The 19,450-nt window shown below is 43.1% G+C and overlaps 1 protein-coding gene across 1 annotated transcript in view; it reads left to right on the plus strand.

Moving 5' to 3' along the window:
* The first annotated feature begins 7,553 nt into the window (after nt 1-7,553).
* Nucleotides 7,554-19,450, plus strand: part of Eps8 (epidermal growth factor receptor pathway substrate 8) — a 63,858-nt gene continuing 51,961 nt past the window's right edge. Inside the window, exons 1-3 of the mRNA XM_032905509.1 lie at nt 7,554-7,630; nt 9,969-10,045; nt 18,957-19,024. Of these exons, the coding sequence (XP_032761400.1) occupies nt 7,572-7,630; nt 9,969-10,045; nt 18,957-19,024 (204 nt within the window). The 5' untranslated portion in view covers nt 7,554-7,571. The remainder of the gene's footprint in view (nt 7,631-9,968; nt 10,046-18,956; nt 19,025-19,450) is intronic.

Consider the following 19,450-nt stretch of genomic DNA (forward strand, 5'->3'; position numbering starts at 1 on the left):
TTTTGCAGCTGGACATCGAATCCATGCTGTGCTCCACCATGGGACGACCTACACTCCCCACCCGGCCACAGCGTCTTCTTATGTGGTATATGGGAAGCGTTTGGGTGATGTGTTCATCTGCATTAGGCTACGCTGTAAAACCTTATTAACGGTCTTAAAAGACAGACTTCCATTGCTTTGGCAAAAGGAGTCTGTGGCTTAGTAATAAGAGTTTTACATTAAAATCACCTAAATACACTTAGGATTTATTTAGGAAAACAGAAAGAGTTGGGAACATCAGCAGCTGAGAGGTGACCAGAGCTCTTTGTAGGCTGTGGTCGTTAGTTAGACTGTGCTGTGCAGTCCGGGTGATGTGACTCATGCCTGTAATCCCAACAGTTGGGGGATTTCTGTAGCACTGAGTTCAGGGTTAGCCTGGGCTATAGACCGAGTTTCAGGTCAAGGTGGGCTTTAGAGGTACAAGAATGTTCCTCGCTTTGTGAACCACTGATCACGACGCGGAGCTGAATAGAAGATACAGGTGACTTACCCGCAGTACAGTGCTTACCACTAATGTCCCTTGCTCTAAGTGTGGGTCTGAACTTGCACGTTGTGACTCATTTAGGGGTCACATCATCCTATATATCAGATATTTATAGGACGATTCATAACAATAGCAAAATTATAGTCATGAAATAGCTATTAAATTGTTTTATGGTTAGGGGTCATCTCAACATGAGGACCTGTGTTGAAGGGTGACAGCATTAAGCGGGTCGAGGACTAATGCTAAGATCAATCATGCTGAAAGAGAAAGATAAAACAAATGTTACCTTTCCTCTGCTGCTAGAGTGCCTCTTGCTGTGCCTCTGACTTGTTCTGTGAGAATCCATTTACACATCAGAGTGGGATATGAATTCAGACGTCAATCTCATTAAGACCTCCTTAGAGCATGAATCACTGCCTTTTCACGCTGCCTGTGTCCATCAGGCCCCGATAGCTCTTCATCTGTTTGCCTTTGTTGAGAGAAAATGTTGAACGGTACAAATGTCGTCGATGTCACAGCCAGGGTAGGAAGTGTCACCTAACAATACAAATGTGCCACATGCGATCCCTGGTGACATTTGATCGGCACTGCTGAGTGGAGCAAGTAGCTGGAGGAGTCTGCAGTAGACCTCATGGCTGGTCAATGAATATTAGCCTTCAAGGTTGAGAACAGGAGGCAGACATTGGGAAAAAGGTGTTGGGGGATGAGTTGTGGGGAGTGGGGTGACGTTCCCCTGTATTTCTCAGTCCTAAGTGCTGGAAAGTGAGTTGTCACAAAGTCTCTGCTTCCTCTTCTCCTGGTTGAAGACGGCCAGTGCCTCCTTAGCAATCTGAACAGTAGAACCTCTCACTCCTGGGAGAGTTGAACTTCTTGGATGAAGCTTCCTCCTTAAAATTCTGCTCGTCCTGTGTGGTGCTTGCTGAGGTCCTTTGTTTAGGGTTGGGTCTTGCCCATGCCCTGGTTCTCCTCTCTGCTCTTTTTGAAAATTGGTATTCCGTTCCTCGTGCAGAACTAAAGTATAGCTCCGTTCCTTTCTGAATCTTTTGAAATAGGTCTTTCACGGGAGAGGAATAATTGGGTTTCCAGTCAATGAATCGGAGCCCTTTTCTTAGTCATTTATTTCCGCTTAATTAATAAAGACACAGAATAAAGGGAGAAACAGGTGGGAATAGAACAATCTCCCACGGGAGAGAATCCTAAGTAATTGGTGAAGGCCCCCCCCCCTTGAGTTGTGGAGTCTTCCTGCAAAGAAGAGAGTAACTTCCTATTGCTCCCTCGTAGAGCCACACAGTGGGAAGGAAGGAAGCCACTTACCAGTGGGAACCCGGGTAAGACCCAAGTCTGTGAGTGATGTGACCATGACAGACCACCAGTCAGTTCTGTTGGTGTGATGAGATGAGGCCAGCATGCCCTATGGTCCTGTGGTTGAGTGAAGCTCTACAGAAAGTCTGAATACAGCATCCTCATAAAGGAGTCAGTCCAGGGTCATGGGAACAGGTTGTCTATGTTGCCATTCGGGATAAGGTGCTTTGCAAATGTAGTCAAGACAAGTCAGACTGTCAGCACGAACCCCAGTGTGATCACTGCTATCCCTAAAAGAAGGAGGAAATTTGGGCACAGAGTGTCCTTTGACAGGGAAAGGCTTCAGACCTGTCGGAGGAAGCTTGGCCTACAGATGCTTCTGTTTCCAGAGAATCGAGAGAAAGAGCCTGTGCTGTCTTAAGGCTGTTTCTGGTAGACCCAAAGTGTCTACTAGAGTCCAAAAGCTAAGGGGAGGGGAGAGAGATCTGTCTACAGGAGCCAGGATATGTAAGGACTAAGCATGATACAACACTGCAGAGCTTATCCTGGAATGGACAGAGACATGGAGTCAGTAACACAGTGAGCAGTTGACCCTGGATAGCCAGCATTTCCCAAGCAGTGTGCTAATGCGACATTAACAAAGTAATGATAACGGAACTCTGTGGATTAGTGTGTTTTATAACTCTCCTGTAAAGCAAAAATTATTTAAATATTTAAGGTTTATTTTATAATCACTGTCTACAGTTTAAGTAGACTTTAATTAAAGTTGTTTTGTTGTTGTTGTTGTTGTTGTTGTTGTTATTGTTTTTGTTTAATGCTGAGGACCAAACCTAGAGCCTTGTGTGGGTTAGGCAAGCCCTCTGACACTAATGCACATGCCGAACTCTTTAAAATACTGTTTTTCACTTGTTTTAAGACAGAGTATTGCTATGATGTCCAGGCTATTCTTGAACTGTCTAGAGCCCAGACAGACCCTTGAGCTCTGTTTCCCTGTATGGCCTGTCCAGGATTCAGCTTTTTAAGTTTTAAAGGCAGCACACGCCTTTAATCTCAGTCCTTGTAGAGACGGTGGGTCTCTGCAGTCCACATAGTGAGTTCCAGGCTCGAAGATAAAGTGAGAACCGAAACAAACTGAAAACCAGACCAACCAACCAACGGAACAAACAAGCAAGCAAACAAAACCCGAAGTCTCTGTAGACATTGTCTCGTGTCTTTTGTTAAAACCGTAAACACTAGTGACAGACCCCCTCCTCAGATCCTCCACAGAGACACACTTTAATCGTATTGCAATCAAGATGCTCCAAGATCCCCTGTCAAATCCAAAGAAGCACTTTCAAATAACAAAGAAGGCCGTGCACTTAGAGAGAAGGCATCTGAATGGATGCTCGCCCGGATAGGATAGGATAGGAGCTGCTGGCATCGTGATGTAGCAAGACTGGGTAGAGGAGATTTTTCAGTCATGACTAGAAACTGACACCCGCTGCAATGGAGAGCGAAGGAGGGGAACTCTGAAATCGCCGTTGTTTCTATCTATGATTCTGACAACTTTCTACTATGAATTTAGCCTGCTGGGTTTCCTCTGACTGTAACCCCGTTTCTCCTTTCTTCAAGTGACATCTCTTTGATGGAAAGGCGCTTCCTTAGTGATGCTTCCTGTATTCGTTCCCCGTCACTCTCCCCTTGGCAATCACAAGTCAAGTTCTAACAACTATGACTTGAGAAAGGTGTTTCATGCATCTACTTAAATCAGCCACTGGGCAGCTGTTGCGAGGGGATTCCCATACCCTCCAGGAGAAGGCAGTGGGTATCCTTAACTGCACTTGCAGGTCCGTAGCGTGATATTGATGGTGAAAATGGAAACACCCGTGGTACCAGTACACTCTGAGCTTCCGTCTGGGTGCTCCCCAGATTCAGCATGTCCCTAAGAGCCAGGAGGAATAACAGCCACATGCTGTTTCCTTTGGGACCAGGGTTCTGTGCCGGCTAAGTTTAGACATCTGAAGCCCCCATGTGGAATGCCACATGACCACAGTGACAAGCGAGCCTACAGTGGTCCAGTGGGACGACTTTCTATATTCGAAATTCAGTTTAGCAAGTTGACATTTTCCTATCCCCTTCTCCGACCACGATGTCCTCTGAATCGGACAGATCGCCCTTTTAAAACAGGACACAAACCACGCATTTATTAGGCTCCTAGGAAGAACCAAACCCTGGAGGAGGGGGGGAGGGGGGAGTTACCACTTTTCATTAAAAACCAGCTGCTGTGGTTTTGAAATGCAAACCAGATCAAAATCAGCACAAGGCCCCGGAGGTTTAATTTATATTCTGAATGAACCAGCCTGCTGTGAAAGAGCACTTCTTCTCTTCCCCCCTCTCTCTTTCTCTCTTTTCTAAAGAAAACTTTTGAAGAAACTTTTGTCTACCTCACTTGATGTTTACAGCAGCCCCATGAGCTGGGAAAAGAAGACTCCCCTCTGTTTATGACAGGCTTAATTGACTTGCCACTTGCTGGAGCCACACAGTGGGAAGTCTTGTGTGGCTAATACCTCACCAGCAGCCCACTCTCTCTCACTCTGATTTGCTATTCCGATTCTGGAAGGCACCAACCAATGTGCTGGCTGGTACTCTGGAGTCTTCTGAGAGGAAACTGGGAGATACTGGGGAATTCATAAACTGTGAATCACCCAGAGCTTGGGAGGGGATATTCCCACCTTGAAAATCAGTAAACACCTCCTTGGTTGGATTACTCCTGTGCCAAGGTTGTATGGGTCAAAAACTGAAGACAGTCGAAATGGAAACAGACACATGGGTATAGTTTTAGAAGCCGACTCACCTAGTATAGGCAGGAATGTTTGTGTGTGTCCATGTGTGCAAGTACATTTATGTGAACCAGAGGGTGTTTGTTTTTGTGCAGGTGGAAGGCACAGGTCAGCCTCAAATGCCATTCCTCAAATACTGTGTACCTTGCCTTTCTGAGAGCCATTTAACCTTTTACCCGGTACTAAGCAAACCACAGGGTTCTGGTTCTTTGTCCTTCCCAGTGCTGGGATTGTAGACATGCACCTTTTGTCCTGCTGTCTCACATGGCTTCACTCGGGCCTCCATGCTTGCTGGGCGAGAACTGTCTGACTTTAGCTCTCTCTGCAGCACACGGTGCCTTCTGTAGGGGAATCCCCCAGCTCTTTAGTTCTTGGGTGAACTCCTCCATTGTCTGGGGCTTGGAACCAAATTAATTGATGAGCAAGTGAAAAACGTTTAAGGTTTTTAAAATCAACTTTTAAGACACCCAAGGTTGCCACAAGAGTGGAGTCAGAAGTGACCCGAGTGTGATGCTTTTATAGGCTTCAGACAGAAGCAGCCCCTGCAACACTGCAGGAGCAGCTGGGCAGGTGTGTGGGGCAGGGCAGTAAATTCCAGTGGTGTCACTGTGAGGGGAGAGCAGCAGCTGGTAGACAGTAACTGTTCCTTCCTGTTTATCTAGGTTCACTGTGGTGCCCTGTGTCGGCCCCTGGTGCTCAAGGCTGTCCCCCAGCATCCTTGGTTAAGGACACCCCTCCCAGAAGGGAGGGCCATTGTGGTTTGCTGCATGTAGGAAAATGTAATCACGCAGTCCCCTGTGGAGCTCACTTCCTCAAAGGGACTCGGCTTGTGAATCTGTGTAACTGTTTGGTGTGTCTTCTCTAATGTTCTCAGTTCCTCTAGGCTAGTTGAAAAACAGTCGGGTAACTAGGATTCACTTTGGTGTTTGGGGGAGCCTATAAATTCTAACCTCTGTTTAGGAGCAAAGTCAAGTGCCAGTCCTTCCTAAAAAGTGTGTGTGTGTGTGTGTGTGTGTGTGTGTGTGTGTGTGTGTGTGTGTGTGTGTGTGGCTTTTCCTTCTACAAAACTCTACTGATCTTTGAGTGGAGGCCATTGAACCGGGACTTAATTACTTAGGTCAGTCTGTAGAAATTAATGATGTCCCTTTAAGACCAGAAGGCTTCTCTGACTTCTTTCTTGCCTTGGATAACTGTTTGATGAACACCTATTGAATGTCAAGTGTCCTCTGAGTTGTTGAAAAACAGTGGTCTCACACAAAAGCCCAGGCCCTTTGAGAACTGAGAGTGGGTGAAGTCGGGAAGTAACTAACGAAAAGATCCAGCTGTTGATGGGACGTGGAAGGTTTGTTTGTACTGTGGGAGTATCTGATAATGTGCTTTTATTTATTCAAGAGGGTCAATAAGAGCTCCACAAGGACATGCTGACTGATTGAACCGAGATGAAAGAATGAGGAAGAATTAGCTAGAAATGACTGAGTCTTGGATACGGTTTCTTTAATGTCCTTTTGATCTGAATCGTTCCCCTCTTATAGGCTCCCATGCTCACCCTAAGCGTGCCTTCACAGGTGCAGCTGTGCTTTATAGTTCTGTATTTATTCAGTAAGGGTCTGTTTTTATCCCCGGATTTGTAACTGAGGCCACATCTCATTTGCTCACCACAGAAGTCCTCGTAACTGTCTTAGTGTCTGCCACCACTCAACGTTCTCTAACTGTCCGCATCTCCCAGCCGGACGCTGGTCTTACAGAAAAGCTAGGTGTATGTGTGTGTGTCCTCCCTCAAGGTTGACTGGAAATAGCAATTAGTTGAAAGGACACAGAAAACAAAGCCAGAAAAACAAAAGGGAGTTCAGGGTGGGTTGGTGACAGAGAAGCCAGGGAAGACTGTGGATCCAGGACCAAGTAGATACACATTAGAATAGCAACGCATCATCTTTCTAGAGAAGAGGGAGTGGGCAACTCTGCTGACATTCTTACCCTTCTCAGAACCGTGTGCATGTGTGTGTGTGTGTTCCCACAAGCATGCGTGTAACAGTATTATTACTTGGAGATCAGAGGTCATCTTTCAGGAGTCCGCTCTCTCCTTCCACCACCAGTTTCAGGGATAGAACTCTGGTCCTCGGGCGTGTACAACAGTGTTTTTTGTTTTTTTCCCTCTACCTTTGTTAAGCCTTCTTTCCCACTCAATTGAGACAAATCTGTTCCACTTTAAAAATGCATTTAAAATCGTCTCTGAAGTTTAATGCTAGGTATTGATTTTGACAGTTACTTTCTCTTGAAAAATAAAAGGAATGTGTAAGTAAATACTGTCTTAAAATATGAATCAAAGTGTGTTAAAGAAACAAATGAAGGAAGGGAGAGAAATAAGGAGAGAGAGCTAGATGCTTGGTAAACCACAGAGCCAGGGCGGCGAGTGATAAGACTTTGGATTGGTCACATTGTATTGGACCTGATCTCATTTCCGTGCTAGGGATTGAACCCATGGCCTCACACAGTCTAGGCACGAGCTCTTCGTGGTTGTCTTTAAAAAGTCTGGTTTTCCTCTGGGTGCTTTTCTGCATTCTATACATTTGTTTTTTATTAAATCGAGTCTACATTACTTTTATGAGGTAATAGGCTAACACCTTACAGAGTCAGTGGGTAATAAAGCAGAATATAGAATTATGCACTTCATGTAGATGGTTTAGGAATTGGTCGTAGGCTTTTCTTCAACTCGCTAAGTTAGCTTACAGTTTGTACACTAGTTTTAAAAGCCATCCGGGTCTTTGTTGATATGCCCATGTATTCCTGTGAGCCTGAGACTTGAAGGCGGGGTCTTTATGTTTGCCTTCCTAGGATAACTCTGGCAGTCAAACCCAGATGTCCTGATTCCTTTATTACCTCTGACCTGTGTGCCTTTCTATTTTTAGAGCAGAGGCGTGAGAGCCGGCATGAATGGTCATACGTCCAACCATTCCAGTGGTTATGGAATCTACCCTTCTCAAATGAAGTAAGTCGGGAAGTGCATGTGTAATTTGGGACAGGGTTTAATGTACTGGCGTTTGCTTGTTTAAGTGAGGTGTTCTTATTACCAAAACACAGACTAGCCTGGGACTTTCTGTGTAGTCAGGTCTAACCTTGATCTTAACAACCCTCCCCTCCCAAGGGATAATGTTTCCACCACGTGTCCAAGCCTAGTTAGTTCTGAACACATTTTTTTTTTTTTATTTAGAGAATACTTTATTAGTTTTTGTAATCAAACCCACGTAGATAAGACCTTACATATTTAATACAGTGCGTTACCTGTACAAATGGAAAAAACTTAAGTTCAACATTTCTAGCCAATATGGCTGTTAATTTCTGTACAGTGCAAACTCAACACAGTAAACGGGGATACTTTTTTCCAAAATTGACAGCACAACTAAAGTTTCCAAAAATTCAAATTATATATCTGTATATATATATTTATATTTATATAAAAAGACCAATAATAGCAGTGTGTTATGCATCAACAGCAGCAACAGCTTTTCCAGGTTCTGCAGTCATCTGAACAAAACTGTAGAGACATCCAGCACACTCCACTAAAAAAAAAAAAAAAAAAAGTAAAAAAACAAAACCCCAGAAAACAGCACAGTTCTGTTACTCTTGTGGTACCTGGCACCATTTTTTTTTTTTAAATTAGCTTCTCAATCATCATCTGGAAAGAAAACATTCTGAGCAACATCATTAAAAAACAGCTCTGATAAAAGCACGGTCACTACTAGTTCATAAAACAGGTACAAGCTATTTTACATTATGATACAGTACTGTCCTACATCTATAATACTAGAGGATACAATTTAAAAGGCATTATTTGAGACTTGATTTACTTTTCAGCAGAGGGCCCAAAGGATGGTGTGACACAGCTAAAGAAACATACTTAGACAGGATTTCCTTTCCAAAGTCCGAAGTCTCCATTTTTAATGAAAATACTACTTAACCCATTTAATTTTCAAAGTCCTAACCCATGTTATTATTATTCTTCAAAAGTCCAGAAAGCACTAGCCCTAAGGGAACTGTCATGGAGCTGGAAGGTATTACAGACTTGGCTTTTTATGTCTTTCTATCTTTGGTCATCAAATATGAATCGTACTTCAGAGCTTTGATGCCTCTGGAACACTCTGTAGTTATCCTTGTATAGAGCTTGAGGGATGGTCATCACCATTTAGTGTACACTATAGCTGTTTGCCATTGTATGCAATAGCACAGAATGAAAACAAGGTGCTCAAGCCTCCTGGTATCCGTTGAAACCATAGGCCTGAGTTGAGTGGCCATTATCTTCTGTGGTGAGAACATGGCTTTCACATATCCGCCATTGTGGCCTGTACTCCACTCAACATTTGTTAGGACCAATAATACTTAGTGTATGTAGGGAAATGCATTTCATTACTAAGTAGGATGTGAGAGATTTCTGTCGTCATCACTTCTCTGGTTATTCCTCTGCCCTGGCCATGACACCTCCAGCGACTGCTCCATCATTCCCTACCCATTCTGGAGTTATTTCCGCGTCTCCTTGTTCTAAGCCTGACCACTGTCTTCCTACTCTTTTGGATTCTCCTTGATTGTCATTGTGGTAGAACACTCTTGTATACCTTGATTTTAAAAAGAATCAATCATCCCTTGATATTAGATGGCGTATTTATTAGTTTTAGTCAGATATTGGTCTGATTGATTCTTTTGATTGCTGGTCTTCTTGACAGTTCCTACCCCCTCCTTCTATCCTCTCTGTTCTTCTACGTTTTGAAGCTTAATGAATATTTACCAATTAAGCTGAAAGAAACCAGAATTTATATCACATAACATCAGCAAGAGACCAGTTATACAATAAGGGCAGATCGGATTTACCAATGATGCTTTATTTAGGTTAACTGTACAGTACTGGTGAGAATAGTATTTTTTCTACTATGTCTGCCATCACCGAGGAGATTCAACAGCATCACACAGAATGTGAGGAAGGGTTTGTATTCTCATTGGGTGGTGGCAAGCATTGGTAAGCAGAGGCCGTGGTGGCAAGCATTGGTAAGCAGAGGCCGTAGTCCTGACTTGCATTGGAGATTGCCTGAGATTGGCACCATGGTCCTCAGTGGCATCAGCTGACTGATATTTCTGTTAGTTCATGACTCCCCTGAGCAGAAGCTTGCTCCTGTTGGCTACTTCCGTTAGTATAAACTCAGTATGTTTTTAAGAAAACAGTTGGTGCTTATGGTGAATCGACATTTCCAGCTCCTGGTTCTCAATTTTGTTGCCTACTGTGGACTTTAACTCATGACCATGAACCCTTTTTTTTTGTTCGTTTACTGTTATTGCAGTGGTTACGGATCTTCCCCACCCTACTCCCAGATGGACAGAGAACACTGCTCCAGGACAAGTGCAAAGGCCCTTTATGGTATGTACGGCTACGTGATGGGTGCTGTCTGTGTCTAACTCCTCGGAGATTTGCTTTGTCAAGGTCACCGTTCAGGTGTATAAGCGGCTGTCGTGTTTGACATGACAGAGCTAGCTAGGTAATGGCAGCTTTAGGATCTTTACAAAACCAGAGCTGTGAGCTCTCGCTCGTTCATATGTCCTGGAGCTGTGGCTAAAATGGGCTGAATGCTTTAAGAAGTTGAGTGCTGGGTGCTGCGGCCTCAAGTGGGATTCCCCCTGTGCCGTCTGCGGTGTGTGTGCTGCTCTTTGTGGCCAGCCCGACTGGTGACTGTGGGCTCACAGGATGTACCTTTTCCGTACAGCTATTGATGCTATTTCAATGTGACAACTTCAATCTTGATAGAATTTCTTTCTGTATTACAAACTTATCAGGCGTTCTCTCTAATTCCTTCCGAGACTTCCTAAATCCCCAGCCCCTCTGTAATTTGTCTTATGTTTGCATAGCTTTTGTCTTTGAGATAGAGTCTCATGTATCCCAGGTGGCTTTGACATCACTATGTAGCGAAGAATAACCTTGAACTACTAATCCTCCTGTCTCCACCTCCTGAGTTCTAACCTTTGCGGTCATAACTACCATGTCCTGTTTATTCTGTGCTCCAGGCTGAAGCCAGAGCTTTGTGCATGAGAGACAAGCACTCCACCAATGGAACGGCACTGTCAGCCCTGCTTACTCTTATTTTTTAATAGCTCAAGTAGGCTACAAGCTACCAAAAACAAAAATGAAGACTCTAAAGGCATGCACACAGGCTCGGGAAGGTTACTGTTTATAGAGGGCTTGTATGGCCTTTCGTTATTGTGGAACAATAAATAATCAAGACAGAAACATAATTAACAGCGAAGACAGTGGCTAGAACTCCTGTGGTCAAGTATAATCCTACCACAGAGTGACTGAAGCTGCTTGTACCTCATTTTGCTCATCGGTACCAGGTTGCTATTTGGAAACAGTTTTATGAGAACTAAATAAATTAGAGTAAACTGTTCCCAAAGTCGTATAGGAGCGGGCAACACTGTAAATGTTTCCTATTATGCTTATTAACATTGCTGCTATGCATTATAGGAAAAATAGCATTTTTTTTTTTTTTAGTATGGAATAGAGTTTATTCATGGGAAGGGGAGTTAAGGAAGTAGTAGGGGCAGAGAGGAAGATAAAGAAAGGCAGAGAGAGGGATAGAGAAAGGGAGAGAGAGAAAAAGAGAGAGAAAGAGAAAGAGAGAGGGAAGGAGGGAGAGGGGGAGAGAGGGGGAGAGAAAGAGAGAAGGGGGAGAGAAAAGAGAGAAAGAGAAGGGAGAGAGAGAGGAGAAGGAGGAGGAGGAAGAGAGGAGGAGGAGGAGGAGGAGGAGGAGGAGGAGGAGGAGGAGGAGGAGGAGGAGGAGGAGGAGGAGGAGGAGGAGGAGGAGGAGGAGGAGAGAGAAAGAGAAAGAGTAAAGGCCAGCCATGAGCAAGTGGAAGGGGGTGATGGGGAGAGAGTGGGGGCAGGAAGGCAAGAGCAAAAGAGGCGCAAGAGAGCAAGAGCAGCATTTTCTAGATTTGGAAATTATTATATATTACTAGATTTATGAGTTTGGTGGTAAGACTTACCAGTCCTAAAGTTTTGTGATTTACTTTGACCTATATTAGTGAGTTGACTTTACAACTCAAATCATACATTCATAAAAATGGATTTAATTCCATATAAAAAATGTGGTTTTCAATGGTTATAATGTCAGTAATGGTGTTTTTAATTTTCTGTGTATTATATTGAGACGTTTTTATTATTAAGTTGGTTCTTTGACAGTTGAGTACACATATATAATGTATTCTGGTTGTTCTACCCCCTTTATCTCCCTCCCAGACATAGCAACATCCTCCACACTCCCTAGATGTCCTTTTCCAAGGCCTGTGTCTTCGGTTGTTTTGTTTTGTTTAACCAGAGCCATTCATGTGACCACTGAACTGGAACTATCCACTGGAGCCTGCTGCGGTCACCAGTTGGATCTGCAGTAGAAGGCAATGACTCCATCTCTCTCCAGATTTGTTGGGAGCTAACAGTTCATTAGTGAGGGCCCCTCCACAGAGCCCCTCCTCCACCCATACTGGACTGTCGACAGGCTTGTTCTTATGCAGACTCAGTGCAGGCATTAGCGTTTGCCGTGAGTCGGTGATTGCAATGGCTCTGTCTTTCACAGGAGATGGCATTTCACAGAGCTTTTCTCTGCCATCCACATCCTAGATTCTTTCCCTTCCCATGGTGTTCCCTGAGCCTTAGAGGATGTGGTGTAAATGTCTTGTTTAAGGCTGAGCACTAGCCCATCCTTCTTCTCAACACGTTGGGCTGCTGTGAGCCTACTCATTGGAAAGAGAGGTTCCTCTGGTTTTTGAGAGTACCATGTGTCTCTGGGTAAAAACCACATTGGAATCTTCTTACCACAGCTGAGTCACTTGTGGCTTGTATATAGAGGGTGCATTCAGCACCTACTTACTTTGTGATAAATATGTGTCCAAAATAGGACCAGTAATGTCTGATCCCTGATTTGAAGAGTCTTGTAGTGTGGAAACTGGCTTGAAGGATGAAATGGTTTTTTGTAAGAATTAAATGATCCCTACAACCTGTCATTTCTAGACTGATACTTATTAAATCCATTGATATGCTGGATCACCACCACCACCACCACCACCACCACGGTCATCATCATTATCTCTATTTCTGTGAATTCCTTGACTCAGTTCAAAGATAAATGTCAGATTTTTTTTTTTTTTTTTTTTTTTTTAACCAGTGTGAATTTTGGTGAGATAGACTAGCAGGAACTATTTCCTAACATATAGACCAAGTTGAACCAAGGGGGATATGAACAACTAGACCACTTAAACATCGTCCCCGAGTCATACACACACGTTTATGTGGAGACAAAGAGAGAGAACACACATTCAGTTGGAAGCCATTTTCTTCAAGAAGAGAAGAGCTCAGGAATGCATGGACTCACTCCTGAATTCTATTAGCTCTTCAAAGACTTCCCATGTGGCCCCCTAAGTGGAAGGAAAAAGAACACTGTCAAGCTCTTTTTATGGAGTCAGTGTTATTCTGATAATAAAATTGGAGGACATAACCAAAGTGGAACTATAAAAAAATTTTCCTTGATGAACATAGACCCAAAATTACTCAATAAAACACTTGCGAAATAGCATTCATCAACAGTATAAATATCATAAGCTATGTTGGTTTCATTTCTGAAATGTAAAGATGTTTCAGCATATGTAAACCAATAATCATAAAACAGCACATACATAGAATTGGGGGAAATACATAATTATCTTGATAGGTCCTGAATAAGCCATTAATAAAATCCACCAGCATCATTCAAGGTAAGGCAAGAGAAAGGAATGAAGGAACACACACAAGAGGAAGATGGCCCTGATGCCTCTAAGGGTAAACTCTTAGAGCAGTAGAATACAAAATCAGTAACTGCTCTATTCATCCGTAATGGATATGCTGAGGAATAAATTGGGGGAAACAATCCCGCTCACAATGTCCTCCGAAATAAAAATAGCCAAGGTCACTAACGCAGACAAGTGAAAGACTTCTACATCGAAAACCTTGAAGTATTGAAGAAAGACATCGAAGAAGACATTAGAAGACATGAAGCCATTCCATGTTCATGGATTGGCAGAATTACTGTTGGGACCATAGCTGGGCATATCTTTGAATTCACCAAAGTCCCCGTCAAGACTCCGATGTCATTCTTCAAAAACATGGAAGAGATGATCCTAAGATTCATATGAGAGCACTGAAGGCTCCAAGCAGACAAAGCAGTCCTGAGGGAAAGAATCCAGCTGGAGATGATGTAATTCTTGGACTCAAATTGTACTATAGAGCCATAGTGACAAAACCAGACATGGCCCAGTGGAATAGGATAAAGGAACCAGAGATAAATGCCACAGAGCTACAGTGACCTGAGTCTCAACAAAGATACCCAAAATATACATTGTACTTAAGTTAGCCTCGTATCAAATGTTGCTGGGAAAACTACATATCCATATATAGAAAGAAAAGTGCAGTAATAAAGGCTAACAAAATATTAATTAAATTTATTACTAAATATAGATATTAACATATAAGGCAGTATAAATATAGTAATCAAATATTAAAGTCAAATAAAATATTCATGGGAATATTTTCAAGTCTGCTTGGATGCCAGGAAGTAGATATAGTGGGATAGCAGTTTTGCTCAGAGGGGTGTAGTTAGCAGGGTTGTGGTCAGCAGGGGTTTCACAGAGGACCTGAGCCTTGAACTGTGCTCTGAAAAGTCCACGGTAGTATTTTTGACCCTGGGGATCCACATAGTGACTGGAGAAAATGGGCTTCTACAGGTGACCTCTGACTGTTACTAATGTCACCATTCCCCCCTTACGGCCACACAAGAGAATTTTTAAAGTTTAATAAACAATGAAGTGGACACTGTTTCAAAATAGCACGTGGCCTTTGATGTCTTTCATTCAACAAAGAAAGGTGACTGTGTCTTGGGTTAGGCTGTGACAAAGCAAGTGACTCAGAAGTTTCAGTAATATGAACGAAGTAGATTCCCTGGGACTGGAAAGGTGGCTCAGGGATCAAGAGCACTTGCTGCTCTTACAGAGGACCTGGGTTCAATCCCCAGGACTCACATTGTGGCTCCTAACCATTCCAGTTCCAAGAGATCCTCCTCTAGGGTCTGCAGGCATGAGGCACACATGTGGAACTCCTAAGGAGATGTAGCACACAAGTCTATTCACACCAGATAGGGAGCCTATGCCAGACCACTGAAGATACCACCAAAGTCCAGCTTGGGGAACCAAGAGTTTTATTGAGGTCACTTACAGGAATACGGGTGAAGGGGTCATTTACAGAAGCAGAAACGACTCAAAGACAGCTGTATCACTAAAGCCCACACCAGCATACTTCACAGCTTACCAAGGTGGGAACCTGGAACATATTACACAGCCGGCAGGTGACTCAACAAGTTGAGAGCGTCCTTTCTCAGTTGATCTAAACCTCTTCCTGGTGGTTCAGCTGGTTTCTGCCTCTTCCAGTCAGTTGTTCTGGTCCCAGAGGCACCTTTGCAGCTCAGCTTTGCTCCCCTGGGAGTGACTCTGAGTCTTTATTGTTTACTTTAACAGGTAGGGGCCTAGCAAATCTGGTTAGTTTCAGGGACTTCCGGAAGTTTTGCAGAGTTGTTACTGATTGAAATTTTGTTGCTGTTGCTAAGAATAAGGCAATGTGAATTGTAGCTTTTTGCTTTATTTGGATAAAGAATTTCTCTACAGCTGCTCATTGTTGTGTTTAATGGTCCAGGCATTGCCTTACTTTTAGAGAAAGAAAATGTGGAAGTTTTCGGTCTCAGCTGAGTGTCTGAATTTTAACCCTTTAAAATGCTGCCATCCAGAGCCAAATAGATAAAAACAAGTGTGAGGACCAACGCCAGCTTATCTGAAGAAGTGCAACTTGTACAAACTAAACGGTTAAATGAAACTGGTTTCTGACCTCAAGGTTGGCTATTGGTTTGTGTAAGAGCATATTAGTTTTGTGCTAAAGTGACCTGCAAAGAAATTTTCTCATTGATTATTGAATCTAATCTGTCTGAATATGTTCGTGTGTTCTGTCCTATGGAACTAAGTCTAATTGAAAAATAATTTAGGGAAACACAACTAGTGTTATTCAAAGAAAATAAAGTTGTTCCTAGTTATAATTTTATTTTGAGATAGAGGAAGAAAGTGAGGCATCAGGGAGGGGAAGAAAGCAGAAAGGGAAAGAGAGGCAGGTGAGCGATGGAGAAACACTGGTTTTTGTAGGAGTTGAGAAATGCAAAACTCCACACCTGGGCTAATTTGTTAATGTAACATTTGTCTGCTCCTTGCATCTGAACATGAATGGCAGCATGAACTCTCAAGGAGCACATGGTAGATGAGGTGGCATTTTCATGGGTTCTGGAGTAGAAGCTTATGTCCCAGGCTCTACGTCCCAGAGTATCTGAGAGCTTTATCCTACTGTTCTGAGAAACCCTAGTCTAGAACAGAGAAATTCTTAAGGTGGGGCCCACAATGTGGCTTTTAAAGCCCATGGTCATAGGCAGCTTCTCCGCTCACGCTGTTCCAAGGCTTTGTAAGGTCCCCAGCTTAGGGTCCAGAGTGCTGCTTACCACTGAACCGAGACGTACATAGAATTCTCCTCAAAAGAGACTCCACAACTGACTTTCAAGTTAAGCCTTTCAAAATTGCCCATGAAAATGCTAATAGTGAACTTTATCTCTTGACTTTATATCACCAGAATTATTTTCTTTCTAAATAATTTTTATGACATGAATATATTTTTAGGGTCCTTCGAAGATACTTTTCTGTGATATACATTTTATTCACTGTGAAGCATGGTAAAGAAAGCAAGTCAGAAATATTAGGGACGATAGCTCAACAACGACAATAACAACAACTACTACTACCTCTCCTCCTCCTCCTCCTCCTCCTCCTCCTCCTCCTCCTCCTCCTCCTCCTCCTCCTCCTCCTCCCCTCCCCTCCTCCTCCTCCTCCTCCCCCTCCTCCTCCTCCTCCCCCTCTTCCTCCTCTCTCAAACCTCATACAGTATTTTGGCCTTTCACCTGTGTTTGTCAACCATTTTATCTGGAAGACCCAGCCAAGCATTCAAACATTCTGGAGCCACCATATCACCTAGTCATCGACTACCATGGCAACTGAAGCCATTTCCTCTGCTATCCACAGGTCAAATCAGAGGAAGATAGACATTTTCCTGCTCTGAGGCTGTGCTGGAGAGTTGAGCGAGAAGCCGATGAACCCATGATTTTGAAATAGTGCTCTTGCCACATGTCTTCACTGGGTTATGCACTGTGTCCCATGTGTATCAGAGGGTTTCCCCAAGAGCAACTGTCCATGTATTAGTACCTCACATTGATCCTCAGCCAATAGAGAAGCTCTTTGCTTCACATGTGAGGTGTAGTTATGAGGGAAGGTGTGTGCTTTGGAATGCTGGGGGAAATTGTAGGTGAAGTCAGCTCTTTCTTTTGACCACGTTATTTTGGTAGGAACAGACGGATCGTACTTCTTCAGATCGTCATCCAAACAAAAAAAGAAAGGTAGCCAAGGTTGAACTGTGTGGTGTGTGTGCTTTTATTGAACCATTTTAATGCTGCAAAAGGAAAACCAGAGTAGACCACAACAACGTGAGTGGTGTTAAGAGACTTCCCAAGAGGAGCATGAAGATTTCCGGGGTCAATATAAACTGGAAGATCACTGCTTCCATATTTTTACAAATCAATCGTTTATCAGGTTTTTAAAAATACTAGATTCTAATGTTTGGGGTCCGAATATGTAATTTATACTTTTCTGTTTGGTCTTCCTTCAATTTTTGCAGACTCTTTGAGTGTAGGGGCACCTAAGAGTGGAAAGAGACATGTTTATAGTTTGAAAATGCTGTCTGATAGGAAAGCTAATGCTTACCTATTGTCTATCTGTAGATATACATATATTTTACATGTCAATGTATGTATCATGTCATATAAGACACATCTATGTATCTATATATGTGTGTGTATGTATCTATCCATGTGTATATGGATATGTATATATGACGTATTTCCCACATACACACTCATACTTGTACAACCTAAGACAAACGTTTAGGTTTGCCAAAGCTTTAAGGCTTTAGGGTACTTTACATTTAAATCGTTTAACCCACTATTTTACAGAAAATTCTCCAAGACCCAGACCATTAATAATCTTACCTATATCTAATTCCTCACTTAGGGATAAACTCAAAGCTAGATTTAGAATCACACAGTTCCTTGACCACACACTGGCTCCTTTTCATCTGAGAATTCTGCCTTAGAAGAAATGAAGCAACCCTGAATTTCCAAATCAGTTCCTTGATTGGAAATGAACAAATATCAAAAAAATTGATAATTTTTGAATTTTTTTCTTCTTGCTTTTGCAGCATCTTAAAAAGAAAGGTTCCTTCTGCCCGTTGAGTGATTGATGCAGCTGCTGCCTCATTCCCTGCCTTGTTCTCCCTTCTAGTTTGTCTCTGAAATTCTGAGTCTCTCGTTTGTGTGTTCTCTTGGCATATGACAGTAGTTACACTGTGTGACAACCCTCATGTTTGAATCAGTGTGGAATCTCCTCTAACATCACCCCCTCATTGGATGCTGTGAAAGGAGATGGTCCCCCTGGTGTCTGTCTTAGCAGGGCCATCCCCTTCTCACAACAGAGGACCTATGGCGGGATCTGCCCATGTGTTTTAACCTAAGTGCAGCAGCAGGTGAAATTTACAGGCTTTGTTTTAAAAAATCTTATTTTATAAACAGTAGGTTCCTGCTTAATAAAACCTATACAGTAGATGACCTCTTTTCTCCTAGAACATTTACAGTATAGGAGCTGGAGGGTTGGCTTTGTGGATCAGTGTGTGTATTGTTTTTGTGGACAGTCCAAGTTCAGTTCCCTGCACCCACATCAGACAGCTCACAACTGCTGTACCCCAGCCTGAGAGGATCCAGTTCCTCCTCGGGCTCCTGCACTTATGTGGATGGATTCACACACATACCTGCACACACACACACACACACACACACACACACACACACACACACACATTTAAAAACTCTGTAAAACCTAGGAAATTTATGATCCTGACATTTGGAACCCCGAGGATTTGAGCTGAGTCCAAAGGTTCCTGCGTACTGTTAGTTTCTCTCGTGACCTTGGGCTCCCCTGTGAATAGAGTGTTTTCACAGTGGGGACTTGGCAGCTACCGCATTCTTATGTGAGGTAGACTTGCTTCAGAGGCGCCATGTGACTCCAACATACAAACTCAAGCCTACGAACTAAACAATGGCTTCTCCAAACTTACCTTTCAGAACAAAGGAAGAACTATGCCCGAGACAGCGTCAGCAGTGTGTCGGACGTGTCCCAGTACCGAGTGGAAGTAAGAAGCTTTGCTCTTGCCAGTACTTATTGTGACTCTTAAGGGACATAAAAATGGGGAGTGGACTAAGAACTGTGTTTTGTTTCGTTTACATAGGGTGTGTTTTAAGTTGTACGGGACTTCCTTAAGGTGCTTTCTCTCTTTTGAGATGCTACAGGCAAAGCTATTGTGAGAGTTTTTGTTTCAAAATAAATAGTTGAAATAATAACGTGCTCACTGGCCGTTGTGAGCCCAGTTAGAACAGGAGAAGGGCTTCTGCTTTACACTGACATTAAGCTGTGGTCACCAAGCAGCTCAATTTTACATTTAGTTTTCTCTGGTGTCATCGCTAGCTTTCCTTAAACACCGGTTTCTCTTTTAGTTTGGAAGATATTTGCTCTTAATCGGAATCACAACGACCCCCGTTTTTAGTGGGAAATATGTAAG

The sequence above is a fragment of the Rattus rattus genome, chromosome 6, assembly GCF_011064425.1.
Source record: "Rattus rattus isolate New Zealand chromosome 6, Rrattus_CSIRO_v1, whole genome shotgun sequence".
Lineage (NCBI taxonomy): Eukaryota > Metazoa > Chordata > Mammalia > Rodentia > Muridae > Rattus > Rattus rattus.